General features: G+C 41.6%; 2 protein-coding genes across 3 annotated transcripts; both read left to right on the forward strand.

The window, feature by feature from the left end:
• Positions 1–924: 924 nt before the first annotated feature.
• On the forward strand, positions 925–12,929 carry LOC113171795 (segment polarity protein dishevelled homolog DVL-3). The gene is made up of 15 exons (XM_026374517.1): positions 925–1,085; positions 2,707–2,776; positions 5,037–5,152; positions 6,094–6,206; positions 6,389–6,524; positions 7,230–7,320; positions 7,422–7,491; positions 7,747–7,886; positions 8,379–8,455; positions 8,616–8,683; positions 8,792–8,941; positions 10,427–10,558; positions 10,713–10,880; positions 11,003–11,206; positions 12,098–12,929. Exons 1-15 carry the CDS (start codon positions 925–927, stop codon positions 12,454–12,456), a joined length of 2,055 nt encoding a protein of 684 aa, XP_026230302.1. The 3' UTR covers positions 12,457–12,929.
• Positions 12,930–14,131: 1,202 nt separating this feature from the next.
• Positions 14,132–25,485, forward strand: LOC113171775 (AP-2 complex subunit mu-A). 2 transcript variants are annotated; one of them, XM_026374453.1, is made up of 12 exons: positions 14,132–14,293; positions 15,732–15,853; positions 19,967–20,232; positions 20,582–20,664; positions 21,519–21,660; positions 21,965–22,109; positions 22,395–22,412; positions 22,961–23,080; positions 23,185–23,320; positions 23,532–23,629; positions 23,819–23,930; positions 24,319–25,485. In XM_026374453.1, the coding sequence occupies exons 2-12, from the start codon at positions 15,780–15,782 to the stop codon at positions 24,451–24,453; spliced, it is 1,329 nt and encodes a 442-aa protein (XP_026230238.1). In that variant the 5' UTR covers positions 14,132–14,293; positions 15,732–15,779; the 3' UTR covers positions 24,454–25,485. The 2 variants fall into 2 exon arrangements, with proteins under 2 accessions (XP_026230238.1, XP_026230239.1); XM_026374454.1 differs by lacking the exon at positions 22,395–22,412 and having other exon boundaries at positions 14,133–14,293.
• The last annotated feature ends 140 nt before the right edge of the window (positions 25,486–25,625 follow it).

Below are 25,625 nucleotides of genomic sequence, written 5' to 3' on the forward strand. Positions count from 1 at the left end.
AGTTTTCTGAACACTTTTTAACACCATTATGTAGACATACTGGTGTGGGTCAAAGCACAGAGGGAGTTGTTGAGGATGTATGTACTCTGTAAAGCCCACAAAAACAAATTTTGTGACTTGAGAATTGGGCTATATACATAAACGTTGGTTGGTTATTGGTCACAGTATCTTGATGCTGATATGAAAACACCATTATGTGTTGTGATGTGTTAATGGGAAAATAGGGTTCATGACAATTAGGCTTGGTAATAGGTTAGGCCCCCACATGGTTTTACAGCGCTAATTGAGGACATTTGCATATTTGCTGTTTTATAAAATATATTAGTAAGTATATATTCCTCTAACATTTCTATCAAGCAAATACATTAAATGTAGGAGGTAATCACATACAGTGTGATCTCCTGTGTCCGTGTCCTCTATCTCTGCTGCCTGTGTGTGTGTGTGTGTGATCTTGCTGTCACTCTCCTCCTCTCCTGTAGGTGGCGCCCCTCCGAGACAGGCTTGGACGATTTTGTGCACTTTCGTGTGCAACAAAGTACCGAGCCTGGCAGCTAGCAAGAAGAGAAAACCGACCCTTGGAGATTGTTTATCTTTCCAGCCTTTTCCAAACTGTTTTCTGTCACCCCCGAGCTTTCGCTGGTATATTTAAAGTTCAATACAAAAGAGGGACTAACGCGATTCGGCGTTTGGACGCTCTGTGGAGGAGCAAAGGGGCTGTTTTAAAGAGAAAGGCAGGCGTATCGTTAGCGAGCTGGCGTAGAGAAGAGAGAACCAGGGCTACGCAGCGAGTCGGTCGGCCAGAGAGAGCCGGGAGGACCACGGCACAGCCGCCGCCAGCGCCACGGGGAGTCGGGGCCCGAGAGGGAGCCTGCCAGGCCCTCGGCTTGATGCACCCAGCCTGCCTCGACTCAGCCACAGTCCGAGATGGGGGAGACCAAAATTATCTACCACCTCGACGACCAGGAGACACCGTATCTGGTGAAACTGTCTGTGCCGGCGGACAAAGTCACTCTGGCAGACTTCAAAAATGTCCTCAAGAAACCAAATTACAAATTCTTCTTCAAATCTATGGACGATGACTTCGGGTAAATGTCACAGGGTTTGTGTGTTTAACACGGACACAGCTGGGCACTCGGGGGTTTTCTCTGCGCTAGCGCAGCTCCAGTAGCCCAACATGAGCTGTGGTTGTTACCCCGTCCAGCTGGCTTGTCATCGGTGTTAGCCGTGTTACCTGGCTGCTGATCATTAGCTCGCTACCTCCATTGCAGTTCCTTTGTTAGCTGCTAGCGGCGTTAGCAGGTCTGTTTAGCGTCCCGACCCCGTTTGTTTACATTGCTGGTGGAGCTAGCTTATGTGCTCTGTGCCTTGACTTCGCCTGACCAAGTTTGGTATTTGTTGGATTTTATGAGCACTAGACAAGATCTCTAATGACATTTGAACTTATTTCAGATAACACGGGAAGCGTGTCGCACTGATAATACGCAGTTACTAACGTGAGTACTGTCAGTACCTGGCTAATGTACTGAAGCATTGTGCTAACTGGCTAATGTCATAATGTAAACGTCCAGTCTCTGGAGTGCAGCAGGCCCTGCTGTTGTTGTCTATTAGTCCGAGGAATGCAGAGTTGGACTCAGGAATGCCCTGTTCATCACTCTGGCAGCTTTATTGCAAGTCCCTTTGTGCTAAAACATGGCTGAGAAAGCAGACGCCTTATATTCCCCCAGAAAGCAGCTTCATTACAGCAAAACGAGGAAAATGTGCTGTTATTGAAGAAGGTTTTCAAAGTTGATAGTGGTTAAAGTCAAACTAGGGTGGGGCAGCAACTGCTGAACATTTTCAAGTGAAGAGAAATGGACCAACAGCTATACAGAGGAGAATTTAATTTATACACAGCATTGAAATCTTCACACTTAACTGGTACTCCATGTCTGTCAGTGGTCTTAAGGAAAGTCTCCATGAGCATCACTCAGCTGATTTCTGCAGGACGTCTACTGTGGATTGATCATTTGGAGAAATATACACAACCTTTAGTTGGATGAATTGCTTAAAAGCATACACAACCTGTGCTTGCCACGGAAATCATTGCATATCTGTTTTTAATTTCTTTGATGTATTGCCAGACACTAAGAATAACTAATATATATATTGCGTGAACACTTTTTCCTCTTTGGATTGCCTTTCCGTGTTTGTGCTGTTAGCCGTTGACATTCAGTTGTTGGCATTTCCCCCTGCTATTCTGGGATGGTTTGTTGAGCAGTGCTAATTGGCCTTTATGTGTAAAACTGTAAAATCACACGACACAATAAGCCAGGTTTAACTGGTTTCTATTTTACCTTCAGTTAAATTGTACCACAGGGTTTCTTAGGTTATTAACTGTGTCATGTTTTTTAATGCTGATGTTAGGACAAAGCAGCGGGTTTTATCTTTGCAGAAAGGTTTAGGGTATAAACTTGATTGCTGACCTGCTGTAATCAGTAAAAGCATTCTCTATTGTAAGTGCATCTTTTTGGCTGGCAGTGTGCAGCACTCTTGTAGTAAGTGCACTATTTAAGCAGCATTGGTTGTAGCAGTTGTCAGTGTCTGTCCTGGCTGATGGAGATATTGCACACCGTCACCGCTTCTAGAGGCAGGCCCATGTTTTATTGCCTTGAGAGTGCTTTTGTGTTGCTAAAGGTTCACTGAAACAAAGCTGTGCTCACTTTGCAGTGTGGTAAAGGAGGAAATATCTGACGACAACGCTAAGCTGCCCTGTTTTAATGGACGTGTGGTGTCATGGGTAAGTTAAACATACATGCTGGAGTAATTCTTTCCTCGTTTGTTTATTTGTTGTTGTGTGCTCGTCTGTGTTCACTGTATTTGTGTGGTTAAGTGGCTGTGTGGTAACCATTTGCGTGCATGTAGAACAATGATCCCATCTGTTGGCTAGTGACCACAACCATACTTCATCTCTAGGGAGAGGCCCTGTGCATCTGCAGGATAATATTATTATCACATAATGATTCAGGGAGCAGCAGACACATAAAAACACCCTGCTCTTTTCTGTGCCCTTTTGTACAAATGTGCTGCAGCAGTTCTTAAGTTATTTTGTCAAAGCCTTCATACGTGCTTGTCTGTACCCATGGCACATACGTGCATTTACTCGCATGTAGTTTGTCATTTAGAGGCTTTGAGCAACAATTCTCCTGTCTCCACAACACAAGAGACATCTGGTGCCAGCGTGCAGCCTCCCTTCCTCTCTTCTTCACTTTGAAATTGAATTAAGAGCAAGTGAAATCACAGGATAGGAGGAAGATGCCTCATAACAAAGAGGCTCACTGCATATCACCTAACAAGAAGATTGAATCTGACAGGAAGGGGAGAAACAACTTGAGTGACTGTTGCATTTGGTTAATTGAATACAGTGTGATGTTAATTATAGTTTGATAGCGTCATCAATACAGATACATAGATATTTGACAGTAAAATCCAGTTGTGGTTATTTCATTACTGTATGGAGCTTTGGTTGGCTGTGGTTCAAAACTCATTCCTCTCCGTGTGTGTGTGTGTGTGTGTGTGTGTGTGTGTGAGTGTGTGTGTGTGTGTGTGTGTGTGAGTGAGAGAGAGAATATGTTTATTTGTACAGGGTTGTTGAAATGTTCCATATACAATGAAATGTTATTTCTGTTTCAGTGTGTCCATTTGTTTGTTCCCACTGTTCATCTGTTGTTTCAATGACCTGTGAGATTGTTCTCTGGGGTCCAGGCGTCTGGCTCACTATCAACACAGTTCAACAGTCCAGCTCCCTCATTCTCTCCTGTTGTACTTTATGGTCAGCTGACAAACTGATTTTGTCTATTGAATCATTTTTACTTTGTGAATATTATCAAACAAGTTTCATTATTGCAGGAAAATATTGTTAAATTCCATTTTTTATGGTGTATAGTAGAGCTGAAAGGGTTAATAGAATAAATACAGATATTTGTTGGTTTTTATCTTCTTGAAAGTTACTATTTAGTTTTTTTGGTGACCTACATTATAGTAAACTGAACATCTTTTACTTTTTGGACTTAAAAAAAAAAGGAATTTAAAGACATTATAGCTTATGTAAACTTTGACTGAACACTGAAGAAAATAAACAGTGTTTGATTATTTAGATTGATTTTACGACATTAAGCATAAAATGTGGTTCTAGAAACATGACGAGAAACTGAACAGCCTGTGCCTCTATGAATCCAGTTGAACAACATTCTTTGTGCCGGGCTGCAGTTCACAGAGCTATCTTTTTATCCCCTTACACCATTGTTAATGCGTGTATAGTAGTCAAAAATAGCCCAGCAATGACATCGGCAGCTTAAACATTACTTCTTTAACCAGCTGTAGTTTGCTAATAGTAGAGACACTTTCGTGCTTTTGAACTTGTTTTTGTATGTAAATTCTGCAAGTACATACTTCATTGTTAACATGGACAAGATCCAAAATTCAAAAAGAGGTTTACAGTGAAATGTATAAAACATCTTGAGCAAGAATGTGTTAGCAGTGAAACAGAGAGAGAGACAAATGTAAAAAAAATGATGTACAAGTGTTATATTTTACTGGTGATATAGTTCCTGCTAAAAGCTCAGTCACGGCCCATTGAAGGCAACTTTTTCCCACACTTTGGTAACTTAGGCAGCACTGTCGGGTAGACAAACCACAGGTCCTGGCACAGGCCCCTAGTTTCTCAAGTCTTTGAATCCTCAGCTGCTGATAGGTTGACTCTTTCAGCAGGAGGTTAGTGGAAGACAAATTCTCTTTACATTTAACAAGACATTCACAGCAGAGGCTTTGGGTTAATTTGTGTCCTGCTTTATGCAGTTAGGAACTAAGCAACTGTTTTATTCTGGGAAGCTTTTAGGCAGTGACAAAACATATACCATCCAGCTCTTGAGTATGGTGCAGTGTAAACACAGTAGTGCTCTGATGTGGGTCTCCTGCCCACTTGTTCTGTGTCGTTTTGTGTGCTCTTCACTGTAAGTGTTTGTCTCATCCCCCTGACTTTACTCTCTGTATGTTCACAGTTGGTCTCAGGAGACGGGGCCCACACAGATGCAGGCTCAGTGGCAGATAGTATAGAGCCAGCACCTCCTTTGGAGAGAACTGGGGGCATCGGAGACTCCAGACCACCGTCCTATCAGTCAGTATAAAAGGATACTGGATCTTATTAGTGTTTGTCTGTGTGAGAGACTGAGTGAAAGAGAGAGATGCCAGACGTACTTTGTATTTGACTCTGTGCATGTGTTTTTAATGAGTTCTCCAGTGTTTCTAATAAGCACAGCACCAGGGGAAACATCGAAGCGGATAGAAGAAGTCTGACACCTTATGACTGCTCAGGAGGCAAAAAATATACATTTGTTTTTCCTGCCCATTTTCATCAAGTTATTTTTCTGGAAGTTAGTGAAACATCCGAGTTAGTCACGTAGAATACTGACTCCTACTCATGCTTTCTGTTAGTTATTGTTGTAGGTTTTTATTAAAAAGCATATTGTGCTTGAAAGTTTAGAAGACACACCACAATTTGAGACGTCCTTCTGTCTTCTTACATTCCCAGGATCTACTGGGAACATTTAATAAATATATATAATAAACACTATGGAAAATAATATACATTTCCTTTGCCTCTCTTATACTGTATATTTACTATTGCTCTTCATAGGCATCTTTTCCTAGGTCCTTTTGACATATTAACCTTAAATTCCCACATTTATTTAGCATTTAATCACATACATTTTTAACAGTAGATGCAGTTTACATAGAATTCATAGAGCAAAGTAAGCAGTAGCAGGAATTCTCTTGAGCACTTAAGAGACTCTGTTATACCTGACACGTGGTAGCAATGAAACCGAAATGCTTATCAGACTCATTTAAATTAAATAATGCAGCAATTTCTTCTAAATGTTCAACTTCAACGACACTGAGCCGATGAAAAGTTTATACTCACCCCCAATTTGTAATGAGATTAGAACAAGAGGCACACGTGTCTGTTAAATAACCTTAACTGTCCTGATAACGATGCAGTAATTCTTGTAATTCTCTCTCTTTTAAACACTCCCTCCTGTGCATCCTCTCTGTTTGAAGTGGGAAAGCAGCAAGTGGTCGGGACAGTTTGGACAATGACACAGAAACCAGCTCCATGGTGTCACAGAGGAGAGAGAGAGAGAGGCCGCGACGGAAACACACCAACGACCACGGTCAGAAAACTGCTTTTGACATTGTGTTTTTTTTTTTCTCCTATGGATGGATGGTTGGATGTCTACACAATGGGAACTGGCATGATTTGAAAGTATTTTTGTAAACTGTTAATTGTAATACATTTGTCTCATGTGTCATGTTTTACATGTGTAATCTGGATCGCAATGCTGTCCTGCTGCAGGTGGGAGGCAGAATGGCTATGCATCACGGGCAATGGGACGTGGGGGCCCAGACTACGATAGCTGCTCATCCTTCATGAGCAGTGAGCTGGAGTCCACTTCCTGTTTTGATTCAGAGGATGATGACGCAACCAGCAGGTCAGATGTTTTGTGTGGCTTGTTCATAAATGCACTTTCCGATGAGAAAATGCATTTGGCTTGAGAAATGCATCTGTAATTACGGTTAATGGATTTTGGCAGAGATTAGTACAGTCTGAACGTCTGGTGGGTTTTGTGGTTACCCCCCTGTTTCGCCACCAGGAGTTGTAGAATTATCTGCCGCCCACTTTAGAGACTCTGCTGGTCTCAGTCTTGAGGCTTCGTTCCAAATATTTTTTCCAGGTGTTGCAGAGCTTGTCAGAGTTTAAGTTTCCTTCCAAAACAAGTGTTTAGATTTCTGTTAGCAATGGTTATGAAGTGTCAGCTCTATTCAGAGCTGTCAAATGACTCGTCAAATCATAACATCTTTGCTATGCTTTGCCTTATAATTACAACTGGTTCTTACTCCCCGCTTTTTTTACAGAAACAGTGGTTACTGTCTTTTTATTAAGTGGTTACTAGCAAAGTTCAAATCTGTCATGAAGATGAGTTACATGGAGACAAGTAGATTATGTTTTGATATAGGAATTCTTATTTACATTATGGGCTGTTGTTTTTAACATGTCAATAACTGATTTAAATGTTATTATTTCTTTAGATGAATAAACTGACAGTGACAATATTTAGTTATTAATATGTAGAGCAACATATGCATTTGTGTATTCTTTTCAAAAAGTTCATTATTGTGTCTTTTCCTCTTTTCAGGTTCAGCAGCTCCACTGAACAGAGCTCCTCTCGTCTCATGAGAAGACATCGCCGTCGCCGACGGAAACCTAAGGCCTCCAATATGGACAGGGTGAGAGGTCACACAGGCTCATAATGCACTGCAAATCTACCATAACATTTTATAAATGTAATCCAGTCCTAACCCTTTGATTTGATCATTCTTCCCTCTAGTCTTCATCATTCAGCAGCATCACAGACTCCACCATGTCCCTCAACATCATTACTGTCACTCTCAACATGGGTAAGTGGCTTAGTGACAGTTGCACAAAGAACACAGTTAATTTGTTTTGATAAATAGACTCTGACTCTTTTCTGATAAAGCTCCGTCGTACGGTCTCACACTGAGGCAAAGTTTAAACATTCTTTTCACAAAGCAAGAAAATATGCAGTTAAACAGATTTTCTTTCACACGATGAAGGTTATAGTCATCGTTTCTGTCTTTGCTTACTTCACTTGTCTCATGAATAAACATTTTCTGTTCTTCTCCGCCTCACAGAGAAGTACAACTTCCTGGGGATCAGTATTGTCGGTCAGAGTAATGAGAGGGGAGATGGAGGAATCTACATTGGCTCTATCATGAAGGGTGGAGCTGTGGCTGCAGATGGACGCATAGAGCCTGGGGATATGCTATTGCAGGTGTGTGTCTGTATGTGTGTTTTAGAGGGAGAGACACGCAGAGGATCAAGAATGTGTGTTGGTGCATACTTAGGATGTGGACCAGGAAAGTTTGTGTAGGTGGCTGCATGTGTTTGCCTTTACAGCCAGTACATGCAGTGAAGTGAAAGGACTCACAAGGTAATGTGAGAGCAGTCAAAGGTTTTTGCAAACCACAAGGCCATGTGACTTTTGATGTTATAAATAATTTTCTTCCAAACTGATTCCAATTCTTTTCCCTACTGAAAACCCTCACTTTCAGATTAATAATGTTAAAACCATCCAGTTAATGGCTGTGTGCAACAGGACTTACTGTAATAGTCATGAATGTTTATGTAGCAAACTGTTTAGTGTCAGATCCATCCACCCATTATGGATTATGGATGTAATATTTTGTGGTACATTTACTCGTGTTTATGGTCACGCCTATGTGAGAGTTTGTAAATGTGTTTTCTTTCATTTTAATCTCTGCAGGTGAATGACATCAACTTTGAAAACATGAGCAATGACGATGCAGTTCGAGTACTGAGGGACATTGTGCACAAACCAGGGTAAGCAGCAGCATCGTAGCCACACAAGTGACTTCTTTAACGCCAGTCGATAGAAAGTCCGTCAGATTGCAAGACAGAGTTCTCAGTTGAAGCCGAGAGCCTTGTGTGTGTTTTAGGTGAGTGTTAACTGTGTAAACTTGGTTTCTGTGTTTAACGCCAGGCCCATTACTCTGACTGTGGCCAAGTGCTGGGACCCAAACCCTCGGAGCTGCTTTGCTCTGCCAAGAAGTGAGTTTGTTTGTTCCTGTTTCTTCTCTTTTTTCATTTTTTTCTTGTTATTCTTTCCTGGATAAGATCAGCGAACTCTAACTGCTTTTCCTGGGTTTCATTAAACAGGCGAGCCAATCCGACCCATTGATCCAGCTGCCTGGGTGTCCCACACAGCGGCAATGACTGGGGTATACCCTGCATATGGCATGAGCCCTTCTATGAGCACTGTCACCTCGACCAGCTCCTCCATCAGCAGCTCCATCCCTGAGACCGAAAGTGAGTCACATCACCCCCTGCAGCTGCCTGTTGTGACTGGTTATCAAGTGACTTAACCCTACTACCTGAACTCTTAGTCACTGTTTTCAATTCACTTTAAACACTCTAAATACTTAGTTTAGTGCCCCTTTAGAGCATCCACTTTGCTTTATGTTTTATTCAAACTATTTTAATTTGAGGCACCAAGTCATCCAGGATGTTTGTTTTTTTTACACATTTAGCTCAGATTTTGGAATCCCCACACTCCCACTTCCAGAAAGGCAGTAATATAACGTTGCAATATCTTCGTTCTATCTTCAATATCTATCTTGGCTTCTGACGTGATAGTAAATCTCTGTTGAGTGTGGCCCTTCCCTTTGACTGCATTCCTGTGACTAATCTCTCTGTTCCAGCTGTTTACTGTGTTCAGCTTGCATCTGCTAAGTAACTTCTCTCAAAACTGAGCTATAACTCACAACTTCCATCTCCCTTGTAATCTTTGCAAGGACAGTAATGTTATTTTTTTGTCTTTCTGGAGAAAAATCTTTCCATGGCTCAATTGATATGATTCATATTTCACTTCTCACTCAACGACATACTTTAACAAAAAAAACTGTATTTCTCACTTTCCTGTCTCCATTTTTATAGTTTATATATGTATTTTTCATGTGCTTATGATAACTTGCCAATTGAAATGATTGCAGGAGATATATTAAGTGCAGCTACAGCAAAGTTTAAAAGTAGAGCGAACTTCAGGAATCTAAAATGTCAATGGCTGAGCTCAGCTTTGGTGTTTGTCCAGAGTCAGAGTCAGTCTAGCAGTCAGAGTCGGTATATAGAGCAGCGTAACCTCCCCAACACGTTGCATTTTGTATAAAGGTTGCAACTATTGTTAATGTGCTCTGACAAAATCTGCCTGGTTCACAAATGATTAAAGCTGAGAAATGAATATCTACAGAATATTTCATATTGCATCTCATATGTACCGTACGCCCAGCAACCTTGTATTTGTTTCATTACGAAAATAAACGGAGGAACCGATTAAAGAGGAGATACATGAGACAGGTTAAGGGGAAGTGAGAGGAAGTAAATTTCAACACCTAAAATTATAAAAATGTCTAATCTTGAACAGTAATGAGACTCAGTAACAAAGTGAGTGTCCCAGGGAGGGGGTGTTATATCAGCTCAGTTGTTGTTCAGTTCAAACAAAGATCAAACTTCATTCAGTCGGATTTGTGGTTAAGAAAGAACGTGGTTCAAATTACAATCCAGACCAGAGGAAACCAAATATTATTTGTGGCAAACTCCAAAACAGACCAACATTTATGTAGCTGTGCAGATAACGATATTCAGCTGTTCTCTCATCTAAATGTTTAGGAAATGAAACTGAATCCAGCTCAGCAGTTTTTTATTCTTTAAAAACTGTCCTCAGTGCTGAAGATGGTATTTATTGATGTGGTTCAGCTCCCCTGTTAATTTGTACATGTGTCTTCTGATCTCTCCCAGGATTCGATGATTTCCACCTTTCCATCCACAGCGACATGGCAACAGTTGCTAAGGCAATGGCCTGCCCAGAATCAGGTCTGGAGGTGCGGGACAGGATGTGGCTCAAAATAACCATCGCTAATGCTTTTATCGGTACGTCTGTCAAAGCACAGAGTTTATTTCCTTTTTTTAAAGCACTTCAAGTCAGTTTTAGATAATATTATTCTTTATGATGAAATTGATCTGTGAAATTCACAATGACAGGTTGTATGTATTTAAATGTGTGTGTGTGTCTTTGTCTCCTCAGGTTCTGATGTGGTCGACTGGCTCTTTCATCATGTGGAAGGCTTCTCAGATCGTCGTGAGGCCCGTAAATATGCCAGCAACCTGCTGAAGGCCGGCTACATCCGACACACCGTCAACAAAATCACCTTTTCTGAACAATGCTACTATGTCTTTGGAGACCTCTGTGGCAGTAAGTGGACACTCTTTGGTTAGCTCAGGTGTTTACAGGATCATCAGTAATCGCAAGGACAAGGAAGACCAACATTTCTTTACTGTCAATATTTCATCAGCTTTTCTTACTGTCATCCTCAGACATGACCCACCTGTCTCTCCATGACCATGATGGGTCCAGTGGAGGAGCCTCCGATCAGGACACTCTGCCACCTCTACCACCCCCCGGTGCAGCCCCCTGGCCCATGCCCCTGCCTTACCAGTTCCCAATCCCTCACCCATATGACCTGCCACAGCCCTTCCACAGTGGACCAGGTGCTGGCAGTGCAGGAAGCCAGCACAGTGGTGAGTCCAGTTTAAATAGACTATCAATGTAACTCAAAAGAGGAAGTAGAATTTTAATAAGAAACTATTTCAATGCCATCTATTGTATTTTAATGTATTATATTGTATATAATATAGGTGTTATTTTACCCATACAAAATCTAGAACACATTCAACAGGGCTTTCCCGCTATAAAGTTGAACTGGGATGTGTCTTAATTATATTAGCTCACCAACAACAGCTGACTGCACACAACAGTGCAGACGTCCTGTCCTGATTTTGTGGTTGCACACTGCCATAACATGAATGCACTGGGGAATAGTTTACAAGCTAACAAGATACAACACATAAACAACACAGCCTGAGAGTTGTAAGTTGTGTTCTATCACTTTTGATAGAGGCTAAATGTTTGCCTTGCTTCCAGCATTTGTGCTATGCCAGACTAATATTTCACACCTGTGTCGCTCTAATAGAAACAAAGATGCTGTATATATGCCGTATATATTGATATGAATGTTTTCATCTGTCTGTAGATTTGATGGCACATATTGGGACGAACATTCCACCCAGTATAATAACTGCCTTTAATAATAAAAATGGTTTGGGATAAATTCATCAGTCTGGCTACAAGCAGGCTGTTTGTGGTAATAAAAAGAAAGCATGTAATTGCCTTTGGTAATGACTGAGCTGTTTGGCCCATGTAAGGCTGTGGGTTCTTCATGGTCATGTCTACATTAGTCATGCAGCTCTCCAGAGAGTCTCCCACAAACTGGGTCAGCACTGTGTGCGTCACTTCGCTGGCACCCAGATGCGAGTGTCTCTTTTAGGTCACTCAGGTTTAACATTAAAAAGGTGATGTGTTTGAATATCTCACTTAAATAATAATTACTGTCTCCTTTGCTCTGTCTACAGGAAGCAGTGGTTCAAACTGCAGCAAGAACGAGGGTCGAAAATCTGGCGGCAGTGGCAGCGAACCTGAGATCAGGAGCCACCGAGCTCCAAGCGAGCGCTCGGTGGCTCCCCCTAGTGAGCGAAGTGTCCGTAGCTCTGTCAGCCACCGCAGTGCCAACTCCCACTCAATAGCATACGGGCCTGGCCTTGTCTATGGTCCCCCTGGCCTTCCCCCGCAGCCTCCACACCTGTCTACAGCTGCACCTGGCGCCCCACCAGGCAGAGAGCTCGCCTCTGTGCCCCCTGAGCTCACTGCATCACGACAGTCCCTGCGCATGGCAGTGGGCAATGCCGGGGAGTTCTTCGTTGATGTGATGTGACAGCTATAGGCTGATAACAGAGTAGCAGAGTTCTGACGTTATTGTAAGACAGAGAAGGACAGCATGGCAGGACCTGGACAGGAGGGAGGGGAGATTGCAAAAATCTGTAACCTAAGGCCTTGATTGCGCTTTCCTGAAAGCCAAAACGGAACCAATCCTGTTGTGAATGCTCAAAGCAAATGTCCCTCTTCTCTTGTGCTTTTCTTCCTAGTAGTAATGCTCATACTTTTCTTCAGTGAAGAAACCTCCTCGCTCCACGTGGAACCAAAGCGCCTTTCTCATTTTTCTGCTCCTCGGTGGGGAAGAATATGTGTGGGGACAAAGAGAAAGAGGAAGAGAAAGGGAGGGAGGCAGTGGAAACGGGCAGCTGGGGAAGATGACTCAGCGCTTTTCTACATGGATGTTTTTTGTTCTTCCCTCTGTTTTTCTTATCTCACACTCTCTGTCCTCCCCCACCCCTGTCCACGTCCAAACCGAGAGAAAAAGAAGCCTCTTCCCTCCTTCCATACTTTCACCTCCCACTTGCTGACCTCTAACAGAGAGAGAAAATTAAAGAAAGCCGAATTGAACACTAACTGTTAACCCTTATTCAGACTTTTTTAAATATTTGCTTGACTTAAGAGGGAAAGAAATTGAAAATAATTGTTATGTAGTGCAAGAGAATCACAGATCTTACTGTAAGAATGCATTTGTTTTATTATAATGGGTAGTTGGTCTCAACTAGTTTAATTTTCCAATGCTAAACGTGAGCATCCAGCTTCAGAAGTCATTTTTACACTACACAGCTGCATTTTCATCTTTTAACCAGAGCATTTTCAGACTCTGTCTTGTGATATTGTATAGTGGAAAAAAGAATCCTTTCCATCTCTTTCACACTACTCTTTTATCAAGGAAAAAAAATGTCTTTTTATTTATAAATATAGTTTTATGACTTAACTTTGTCGCTCTGTTGTATGTTTTCATTTGAGTCGGTGTGCATGTTTTTCCACCACTGTACCCGAGGTCATATTTGCATTTAAAAGCAGCGGATTCCAGACAGTCCAGGATCAGGAATGTTAAGGTTGAGCAATCTGGTGTACAGATGTGTGTGTGGGCTGTGTGTGTGTGTGTGTGTGAGAGAGAGAGAGAGAGATGAGCCTGTGTACATTTGCTTAGAACTGAATGACCCCATGCAAAATGTTGCCTGTGGTTAGAGGGGGGGACTCTTGTGGAGAGGTGAATTCATTGAACCTGGACTAAAAATCTAGACTTGAATCGCATGGACTCTGGAGGACAGAGTGAAACAAGACCACCCACATTAGCATTAGTTTATAGGACATGTAAAATATTTTCTAAATGGCCAGTGGGAAGTTTGTTTTCTTGTTCCTATTCAGGGAGGGCGGGGGTCCTGGTCCAGATCTACACCTATTAAACTTACTATTACTCAAAAACATTGAATTAATTAGTTGGATGCACGCCGACCCGCTCCAAACTCCATTGTATAAAAGATATTAGCTCAGTGTGCCGACCCTGTCTGGATATTAATAAATTCCCATGCATATACTACCATAAAACAAACTAATTGACCGGTAGCTTGTGCAGCTTATCTCCAGAGGGCCTGGGCGCGGCTTAGACCTCGATCCAGCCGCGCCTTTTCCTGTCACAGCCGAACGGCCGTGCGTAAGGACGGCGGGTCAGCTGACAGCGAGCGGAGGACCAAGAGGAAGGAGCGGAATTAGCGGCTGTGTGTGTGTGTGTGTGTGTGTGTGTGTGGTCTTGGAGCCGACTGGATCCTGACAGAAGCTATCCGAGGCCGAACAGGGGAGCGCAGATTGGTGGCGCTCGTAAGAGAACTTGGGTAAGTTTACCTCCGTCGAGATGGTTAAATGGTTATGGTCCAAAATGATCCACTGTAGCGCAGTAACCGTGACGGGAAACCGGTGAAACGATATCATTCGTCGGCAATGCTAATAGTAGCAAGTAGCTCCGCTCCCTAAGCTAACGTCAAGCTAATAGGTAAGCGGAAATTGGGCGTTTCGTCCTTCAAAATAAAATATGTTAATTGTACTATTTATTGCTTGTTTTAAGCTATCGGAGTCAGTCAGGATTACAATGTACGTCGCCCATTTGCAAATAGTCTATAATAAATAGCATTTCTTGTTTAATGGTTGTGCAGAAGTCTGATTTTCTTTTCACCGGATGTCAGTGTAGAGTCCTGCACGGCTCGACGCCGTGTCGCTGCACATCACCACCAGCTAGCCTGCTATCGTAAGCTAAATTAGCTAGCTATTTCTCACTCGGTCTATTCACCATCACTTTGATCGTAACTGAAGGTCACGCTTTCATCGGTGCTTCAGCCACTGTAGACTGATGTTTAAAGACACGGTGTGTTTCAATCAGAGTGGTAACTAACCAGCCGACGAACAAGAGAGAAAATATGAAAAATGTATGAACGGTAGGAAACGGCCCGAATGAGCAGACATCTTGACTTCGGCCAGTGAAAGGGTGATTACACCCGCTCGGGTCTTGGACATGGTTTTCTCGGTCACGACTCAGTAGTGTGCTAATCGTTACGGTATTCTGCTAATCTTGGACATAGATTTGTGTTGTGTCCTCCTGAGCACCGTTTGTTTAGACTGTCTGGCCTCGGTCTTCGAGGAATTTCAAGCATGCCCATTCACCCTCCTGTTTCCAGAAGCTTCATTCTTGTAGTCAAGCAAATTTCTGTCTAAACCCCAAGCGAGTAATGTTTCTGACAGCGACACTGTTTCTGGATTAAATCTGTCGTCTTTGGGTTTTAATCTTACTTTGGATTTCATGTATAGTCTGGTCGGATCCTGAGAGCATCAGGCAGTAAAATGAAACCCACTAAGAGAAGTAGATTCCTAGCTGGCACCCGGTGGCATCCTGGCTTTTACACACTGGTGACTGCTAATCTGCTGTTTCTCCGACTTTGGAAGGAAACAAAGAATTGACTGTGGTGGTAGTTGAGTCTTTTCAGCCCATATTGTAGGTCTTTGATATATGTGAATGTATGCACATGCACGTAACACAAGAGAGTCACTACAGTGTTGCAGCTGCAGGGAGTATTCAGCTGACAAGTGTGTGTCTGTGTGTGAGAGAGAGGGGGAGAAAGAGAGAGTGAGAACAACAGAAAAAGCGGATGTGAGGGATAAACGTTTCCCAGTACTGTTGGTTGCTCACTCACTTGTCACTGCTTTCATTTCTCTATCACAACCCTTTCCTTTCCCTGCTTCCTTCCTGAAATCTTTTGCTCCATTTCTGTCTTTTCTCAGGCGGGGTTTGGATTCACCATGGCCAGTTGGGACTGAGAAGCAGCCACAATGATTGGAGGTCTGTTCATTTACAACCACAAGGGGGAGGTCCTCATCTCCCGAGTCTACCGAGATGACATAGGGTACGTTTCGCAGGAGCTGCAACGTTCCTAAACGTTTTGGGGGCGTAGGTCAATGAGAGGGTTCTTATCTGGGCTGTGGAGTAAGTGGGCGTTAGAAAGTATTATGCTGTTCTTTATAGCTAACAAGTTCACTTGTTTTTGTTTTATTATGTGTTCATAATGTGCTTGAAACTAAAGATAAAGTTCAACACTAAGTCTCAGACACCTATTTGTCCAAAGACATACATACACACTCAATGCACATACGTGTATTTGTGAATATCAAACATTTGAAAGTAACACATAGTGATGCTCCCACTAGATGAATGACATAACAAAAGCTGCTATAATTTTAAAAAGCTAAACAGTTATGTACAATCAGAGAAATTCAATATTTCATTAAAAAAAGCATGGCTGTTGGCAGATTGTATCCAAGACCTCTTTCACTGGCATACTGGATTAATTCATTCATATTTTAATACACTAATGAAATGCTATTATAAATTATCATTGTCTTTTTGTCACACTGATAGGAATATGAAAACACCTACATTATGTAAAAGAAAATAATTTCCTTTGGTGTGATGGCTAGGAATGGCCTGATTGGGACTGAAAATTTAACCTCTCATGGAAAGAATTTCTTTCCTGCGTACTAGAAGACGAACCACTGAAAATGCTGAAAAAATGTGGTCAAGTTCAAGTCATGTCAGGTTAATGTTTCATCAATCTGTGGGTAAGTTGGGGACAGGAACTAGTTAGCCAAATGCATACACCAGAATACAGTACATAGATCTTTCTTGCTTTCGTTTTCATTTCCCATTACCCGTTTGCTTTACATTGTTGATGGCGATATCAAGTCTCCATTGTTGAAGCCTAATATCACCGTTTGTTTTGTGTGCATCCAGTCACAATTCAGTGTTTGAGATGAGGTCAGAGTCCGATGTTTGTCAGAACGCTCACCAGTCCAGTTGTACCATACATTTCCATAGTGTGGATTGGCAGAGGGTCTAAATACTCAGTTGGCAGTTTTTATTATGGTTATTTATTATAGTGTACTAATAATATGTGTACTACAGTTCACAACAGCAGAAACTACAACCTCTAAAATGATCACATAGTTGAATCAACACCACTGAATACGAATTGAATCAAAAACTGAACATTATCACCTTTATGACAGGATTTATTACAGGACTGTTGAAAGTTTTTGTTCCTGTAATTATAGGGTCAGATGCACAGAGAAAACGGGCGACAGCATGACGGTATATGGATGTTGTATCAGCACAGTGAGACTGTTAAATACTACATCAGCACTGGATAAATGCTAGATCTGCAGGTTTGTTTAAATGGCAAACAGACTTGGATGTACAAGGATCCCTTCCATCTGTTCTCTTTCCAGACAGCAAACAGTAGTGTAATTAGTGCTACAGTTTTGCTTTAGTTTTATACTCTTTCAAACTGTGGCAAAAATACAGTACAGACGTTCTGTATCCTCAGAAGAGTGTGTACTATGGAATAGCTCTCAGTGTATACTTCAAAAGAAGACAAGTTTATTTCAGGTCCATTTCATTCATTCATTTTTTGTAAAATATGTAAAAACAAGGAAATCTTTGATTTTGTGGGATTTATTATCTGGGTTTGTCTGGGCGTCCTTAGGCAAGACCTTCTTATGCATTATCCTGCCTTTGCCTTGTACCTTGTATCTCACTGCCAAATGACTAATTGTAAATGGTTTTCCTTTTCTGTTTATCAGAAATGCAGAAAATCCTTGTGTTTCTGTTCACTTCTTACGATGATGCCGCTGGCATCAGTTGCTTTAGGTGACCCTCCCTGTTGCTGTAGCAACTTGGTGTTAACCAGACACATTATGTTGCTCGAATTCTAACAGTGTATGTGCTATAACGTTGTGTTAACAGCTACTGACGTACCTTTAGAGCTTTTAGTTATAACCACAATAGAAATGGATCCACTTGAAATATTAAGTAGTGGTACAGATGAGTGGGTATGCTGTGCTGTTGTCAGTATAACACATGGATCAAAGAGCAATATAATGCTGCTAGTCTTATCCCAACATGTTTTCTTACAAATAACAAACACCATGTTATTCACTCTGTCTGTGTACATGATGCACGAAAATGTCTCTTGTGCATTTTTGTCTCTCCTCTCTTTACTTCATCCCTTTTTCCTCTGTATCACCATTTTCCTCCATCTTTCCATCTTGGCCACTGTAGGAATAGGTAAGAGAAGTTCCAACATATCAAGCATGACCCTCCCTTCTCATGGCCACCTGATCAGTGACCCTCCTGAAACCTTGAACTGCATGCCCATTAATTCCACAGACAAGCATGCGTCACTTCTCCTAACATTACAGCTGTAGCTAAACCACCGGTTACTGAAATACAACAGAATCAATCAGAGAAGAAGTTAGCCACTTCCAAAGCCCTTCAGTCGATATTATTGTTCACTCAGAGGTACCAGTGGCTAAGCATGTAGTCTGAGCATGGTATATGACTCATAATTTATTCCTCATCTTTTTGTTTCTGCTCTGAGTTTTCACATAAAGTTGAGATGTTTTCAGTATTTTTAGGTTAAGTGTATAGGATCTCATTATATAAGTCGCTGAGTTAAGTGACTTATTTTGGAGTTATCAGTTTGAGATGTGGATAATATTTTATATTAATACACTGCCCGTCCAAAAAAAAGTCACCACCTGGATTTGACTAAGCAAATGGTTAACAACTACTGCATGGATGATTATTTTTCAGCTGGCAACAAGTTATTTAAGCCTAACTGATGCACTGAGTAGCTTCTCATTTCTTATACAACCATTATCTGGGTTGCTGCAGTTGGCAGCTGACTACCTGAATATACTGAATGACCAGCTTATTACATCAATGGATTTTTTTCTTCACTTATGGTACGGGCATATTCCAAGATGACAAGGCCGGAATTATGGGGCTCAAATTGTGAAAGAGTGGTTCAGGAAGCATGACATGTATTGGCCACCAGAGTCCAGACCTTAAGCCCATTGAGAATCTTTGGGATGTGCTGGAGAAAACTCTCCCATCATCAATACAAGATCTTTGTGAAAAATTAATGCTACTCTGGATCATGGAGAATAAGTGTTTTGACTTTGCAGAAGCTTATTGAAACGATGTGACAGTGACAACAGTGAATGAGTGCTGTAATCAAAGTTAAAGGCTGAAGGTCTGATTAAATATTAGTGTATTTTTTGGATGGGCAGTGTACTGTGTTGACTTTTTATTGGATTCAAAATCTACGTGCTTTTCAGTGAATCTGTGTTCAAGTGGCCATTGAGCAATAACCACCTTGAATTCCAAAAATTGTAAATGAGTAACATGAACTAGTGAGGCTCTGAAAATTAGTATCACGTCAGTATGATGGTTGAAACGTTTATGTGGCAACTTGGTTCTTATTTCTAACATGAATTTAGATTTTTGGGTAAGTGTTCTTATACTTTCAGCTGGTTCAGTTGTTAACCACAGCACTGCATCAGACAACACATGTTTATGTTTTGGTTTGCAGTCTGTGCTTGGAATTAAACATTTATATGCTCTCAGTTGTTTCTCTGTAGGATTTAGTATTCTTGTCAGAACGCGCTGCATCCTCTGCACTAAGCCCTGTTATTTATAAATCCACATTAATCACGTCTGCATTTTCCTAAAGCATCTTGGAAAAAAGCTAAAGTATACATTGTCTTTAGTTTGTTGTTGTTATTATTATGCTGTTATCTGGTGTCAGCCAAAACTCACAGAGCCTTCACTCTCCCTCTCCTGGTAATTATCACCATTTACACAAAACAAGACTATTCATCCTCTAAACACACCAACATGAGGGTTTTCAGTTGGTGGGAAAATGTTTGAACAATTGTTGGTTCCTTGAAGTGGGTAGATATGTTGTTGAGGTGTGCGTGTTCAAGTTCAGTGCAGAACTTGATTTCAAACTCGTTATTTTGCAGCAGCATTTTCACATGATGTCACTGGGTGGGTTACTGTCAACAGCAGGCTCAGTGTTGTGTAAAAGCTGGAACAATTATCCTTAACTCTCAATATAAATGCCTGTCTTCCTTTTTCTCTCTCTCTCTTTCTGTCATCCTCCTTCCTCACATCCCAGGCGTAATGCAGTGGACGCATTCCGTGTGAATGTGATTCATGCCCGCCAGCAGGTTCGATCCCCGGTGACCAACATTGCCCGCACCAGCTTTTTCCATGTCAAGCGTTCAAACATCTGGCTGGCGGCAGTCACCAAGCAGAATGTCAACGCTGCCATGGTGTTCGAGTTCCTTTACAAGATGTGCGACGTCATGACGGCCTACTTTGGAAAGATCAGCGAGGAAAACATCAAGAACAACTTTGTGCTCATCTACGAGCTGTTGGATGGTAGGAGAAGACAAAAGTCATGCATGTTTATGCAATAGATTTCATCCACTGGTTAGTTCCACATCATAAAGAGTCAAAGTCAGATTGTTTTATTTAGTTGATGACTATATGGAAACCCATATTTTAGTCTTTTCAGTGTCACATATGTATTTAGGAATTTTACATTGTCTTTTGTGACTAGAACTGGCCATAGATTAAACTGCAACGTTAGTCTGGTATCAGTAGTTGAGACTGTCTGTCGCACTCACTCATTTAACTTTGGTTCTTTGCATCACTTCATGCCCTAGTTTTTCCTCTTACCCATCTTATCTCCTACAGTTATGTTTGTGTTTGTTCGTTGTTCACACAGAGATCCTGGACTTTGGCTACCCCCAGAACTCAGAGACTGGAGCTCTGAAGACCTTCATCACCCAGCAGGGCATTAAGGGACAGGTCAGTAAGATGACTCAGTGTTGGGGAGTTGACAGAACAACATACACCTAGCTAAACCTAATGGTCTAATACGGGTGTTTCCAAACCTAGTCTGTTGCAACAGCACTTCTATAAATCCTACCTTCATCAGTGTTAAACTGTTCAGTTTGTGCTAAAACACACTTGCAGGCAGTAGTTTGTTGTTTTTGATTAGTTTTGCGTGGGGTATATAAGATTTATAAACCCTATTCATATTTATTGCTCTTGCATAATGTTGTTCATTGTAATTCATTACACCACAAGTAGCAGCTGTCAGCAATACTTCACATTACACCGCACTGGAACGTATTCCTTAATACAAAGTACAGTGAAGAAGCAAAGGGTGTCCACTAAATGTAAATTGTGTCTTCCTGGATGAGCTTTAAAGCATTGTAGACATAAAATAACAGAAACCGAATGAAGTAGGTAGCAAACATTAAGTAAATGTACATGGTTTCACAAATAAACATCCTTTAGCCTGTGTGTACAGTATGTTTAATGCAGAAAAAGGAAAAATACAAGCTTATATTCAAATGTTGACTAAAAAAACACTCAAACTCAATTGGCCTCAGTGTAATCTATGTATAAAATAATTCCTAAACACTGCTTTGACATTAAACTATTGTTTTCTTTGTCTTTTCTTCAACTGCTGTCGTGGACACTTCATAATACAGCACCAGGTAATAAACTCCATACTGAGATGTATGGAGCTCTGACATTTGTTTCCTCTCTCGCTGTAGTGCTAATTATACCCTTTCATTGCTGCCCTTCTTTTGTCAGTCTGTCAGCCCTCTCTCTTTATTTTGTCAGTAGTGATACCATTTTCTGTCCCTGTCCACCAGACAAAAGAGGAGCAGTCTCAGATCACCAGCCAGGTGACGGGGCAGATTGGCTGGCGTAGAGAGGGTATCAAGTATCGCCGCAATGAGCTTTTCCTGGACGTACTGGAGAGCGTCAACCTGCTCATGTCACCGCAAGGTCTGTTTTTATGGCCTCACCACTTCATGAAAGTCTAATATGTCCACACCTTGGGCAGTCTCAGGATTCCAAGATTGAGTCTGAGAAAGTTCATTCTTGACCTTGGCAACACTAGCTGACAAAACAGTCTCACCACAGTCCATTTAGTGGCTTTTGATCATATCACACGCTTACTCAGCAGATGAAGCTGATGCAGTTTAAATTTCACCTTTCGATTTTCATTTGGATCTTAGGCTTAAAGTAAAAAGGAAAAAATTTACTGCGGTCTGACCAGTTTTAGACTCATAATCCTGTTTTCTTCCAGGCCAGGTCCTGAGTGCCCACGTGTCAGGCCGAGTAGTGATGAAGAGCTACCTGAGTGGGATGCCTGAGTGTAAATTTGGCATGAATGACAAGATTGTCATTGACAAGCAGGGCAAAGGAGGAGCATCGGATGATGCAGGGAAGAGGTGAGAGATACGACATAGTCATATTAATTGAAATCAACCATTTATGTCAAGCATGGCTGAAAATCTTTTAGATATTCTGAACTTTAGATTCTTTATTGTTAATACTGCTGTTATAATATTATGAGGTAAAATGAGAAGCCGCCTTGTATGTTAGTCCCCTGTCTGTTTTATGTGTTGTCTTGTTTACAACAAGACCGGCTGTACCGTTTTATTTTAAATTTTCTTTCCTTTGGATGCATCTCTCCTTTCTTTCCCTCTCTTTCTTTTCTATGTGCTGTACCTCAGTGATTTAGGGGGAGGAAGGTACTGTACTGACAAGTGTCCTCACCCTCTGCTACCCAAGCACGCACACACACACACACACACACACACACACACACACACACACGTGCGCCTGTCTTGTCTAAGCCCTTTAGCACATTAAGAAACTGTACATCTCATGCACTGTTGCCCCACACGGTCTCAACACAAATCAAAAACTGCCTTGTTACCTCCTCAGTGTACTGCCTGGTGGTTGTTCCCCTCTTAGAGTAGAATGGTTCATTGTTTTCCTACCCCATACCTCCCTGCTTGACTTTTAACCCTTTACCCACCTAACACAGACTGTAATATGTTTAGTTACAGAATAGTATCATTAACCTCAGACAGGCTCACGTCTTGGTACTAGCAGCTGTGTCCCTACGTGAATTTACATGTATGTTTTTGGTAACTGTGGGTTTGCATTTAGGGAGAGCAGTAGTTGTATCTTTACTGAAATGATCACAATTTATTTAAATCATTGATTCTTAATAAACAAGTGGACTAATGTTCCACTTTTGTGTGTCTCTCTGATGCGTTCTCTCTCCCTGCAGTGGGAAGCAGTCCATTGCCATCGATGACTGCACTTTCCACCAGTGTGTGCGCCTTAGCAAGTTTGACTCAGAGCGTAGCATCAGCTTCATCCCCCCTGATGGAGAGTATGAGCTCATGAGGTGAATAGATGGAACTTGGGAGTCGTTTAAAGCCTTAATTGGCTTTTAAACCGTCCAGACCAGAAAATAGTAAAACATTAAGAGTTTTTTTTCTCTTCTTGCAGGTATCGCACCACTAAAGACATCATTCTACCGTTCCGAGTAATTCCTTTGGTCAGGGAGGTGGGCCGCACTAAACTGGAGGTTAAGGTGGTCATCAAGTCCAACTTCAAACCCTCACTGCTGGCTCAGAAGATCGAGGTGAGCTCTTATTAAACCTGGTGATAAATTGATAAATGCAAATTGCCATAAGCACGAATATACATATCCCAAATTTAAAAAACCATCTCATAGCAACGTGACTGAAATGTAATCACAGAATCTTTGGAGCCCATTCTGCCAATTTGTATAACATTTGTTATACATGTAAACATTAAAATGTTATGGAACGTATTTATTATCATCTCTGCAGGTGCGCATCCCGACCCCCCTCAACACCAGTGGTGTGCAAGTGATCTGTATGAAGGGAAAAGCAAAGTACAAGGCCAGTGAAAACGCCATAGTCTGGAAGTGAGTAGCAGTTCCACCTGTATGTTCATGACACACAACCAAACTCCCTTCTTACGTTGTTCCAAGTTAGTGTTTGATTTGTTAGACACACACAATGTAACCCTATTTTACTCGACCCTTATTTATTCTCATGCATCTTTTTAATTAGTTCCTCTGTAAATAAAGCTTACTGTTTGTGTGTGTTTGCAGGATCAAACGCATGGCTGGGATGAAGGAGTCTCAGATCAGTGCTGAGATCGAGCTGCTGCCCACCAACGATAAAAAGAAATGGGCCAGGCCTCCCATCTCTATGAACTTTGAGGTACATAATCCAAAGGCATCATGCAGTACATTTGTAAATCCAGTGGTCATGTGTAGGCTTGTTGTATTATTATAAGTTAAAAATGTTTGATTTACAATAGTGTTTCCTGATCCGCTTCGACTTCCTTATTAAAAATGAGGTCTTCTGTTTGCTAAATGCACAGCCGAACACAACTTTGTTCAGCGTGTTTTGATTTTGCAGTCAGACAAATAGTCAGTGGATTAAATGTGATCCCATTGTCACTCGTGCATATCACAACCTGCTGAGTGTTTCCTCAAACGCACACACTTCCTGGTCCGCACCCAAAGTAAAAAACCAGCAGCGTGTGTAACGTACAGCTCCCAGCATGCCCTGACACGTCTAAACCTCTCTCCTCTCCTCTCTGCAGGTTCCTTTTGCTCCGTCTGGTCTGAAGGTGCGCTACTTGAAGGTGTTTGAGTCCAAGCTCAACTACAGTGACCACGATGTCATTAAATGGGTGCGATACATCGGCCGCTCCGGCATCTACGAAACTCGCTGTTAAAGTTCAACCCCGTCAAGCAGCGAACTGACCACTTCCCCCCCCCCATCCATCCTGTTAAGATTTTTTTCTTCTTCTCTTCCTACTTTGTCTCTACCCTCCCTTCAATCCTTATAGCTTCTCTCATCCACTCCCACCACCACCCTCTCCCGTTCCTAACTAGGTGTTGGAGACTAAATTTACATCGTTAAAAAAAAAAGTAAATATGGTATAATGCACAGATATATGCAAAATGTGAACCATTGTATCGTATATATCTTGTAGTGATGAGTAAACCTGTAAACCAACTGGTGTCTGAAAGAGTAAGACAGGTGATGTAGGGGGGGGACCAGGGGGAGAGGACTGGAAACACCTTTGGTGTCTTTAAGGGTTATGTTTATTCAGTGCTGTCGTTCCGCTATTTACTCTTCAGTTACTTTAGAAGTCCCATATATCCCAGAGTAACCCCTGGTAAGATGATTTGTAGCTGTTGTGGTTTATATTGAATCCTGATCTAGTTCCTGTATGAACTTCTGTCTCAGTAGAGTCTACCCTTTAAATGGAAACACACTGTCTGCGTCTGTGTTGTGAACAGATCGATGTTTGACCTGGGTTTTTTGGGATTTATATCTCAAACACTTTCTCTTTGTCACCCAGCTAGACAAGAAAGTAAAAATATTTTCAGGTCTCTTATGGGCAACTGGGAAAGATTTCACATTGACTGAGCTGTTTTTGTATTTTAAAGTGTGTTTCTTTCCCCCGCTGTCATTCCACTACTATTTTACCAGCACTCAGTGAGTAAAGTTAGAACGTAAGGGAACATTCCGGTTTCCAGACAGTTTTGTGGTTTGATCATCGTTACCAGGAGTTGTGACTCACATTTCACTGAGATCAGCTTTGTCACAATATTTTGACTCAAAAGATCAGGCCCTGGGAATGTGTGTGTCTGCAGTGAGGTGAGGTCTCCCCCTGGTGTTCGCCTCGTCACTGTCTGCTGCTTCATGTTTGTATCCCTGGTGACCGTTCTGTCCAATAAAACCTGACTATGTAACCAACCCTCTTTCCCTCTGTGTGATTATTTGACAAATATTGTCTGAAAACTCTTATATTTGTGATATTGTGAAAGGAAACTGAATTAAACTGAATTCCAAAGCTGAGCTACAGCCCATTCAGATTTAAAATGACTGAAGGAATAA

This window comes from Anabas testudineus, chromosome 17, assembly GCF_900324465.2.
Source record: "Anabas testudineus chromosome 17, fAnaTes1.2, whole genome shotgun sequence".
Classification (NCBI taxonomy): domain Eukaryota; kingdom Metazoa; phylum Chordata; class Actinopteri; order Anabantiformes; family Anabantidae; genus Anabas; species Anabas testudineus.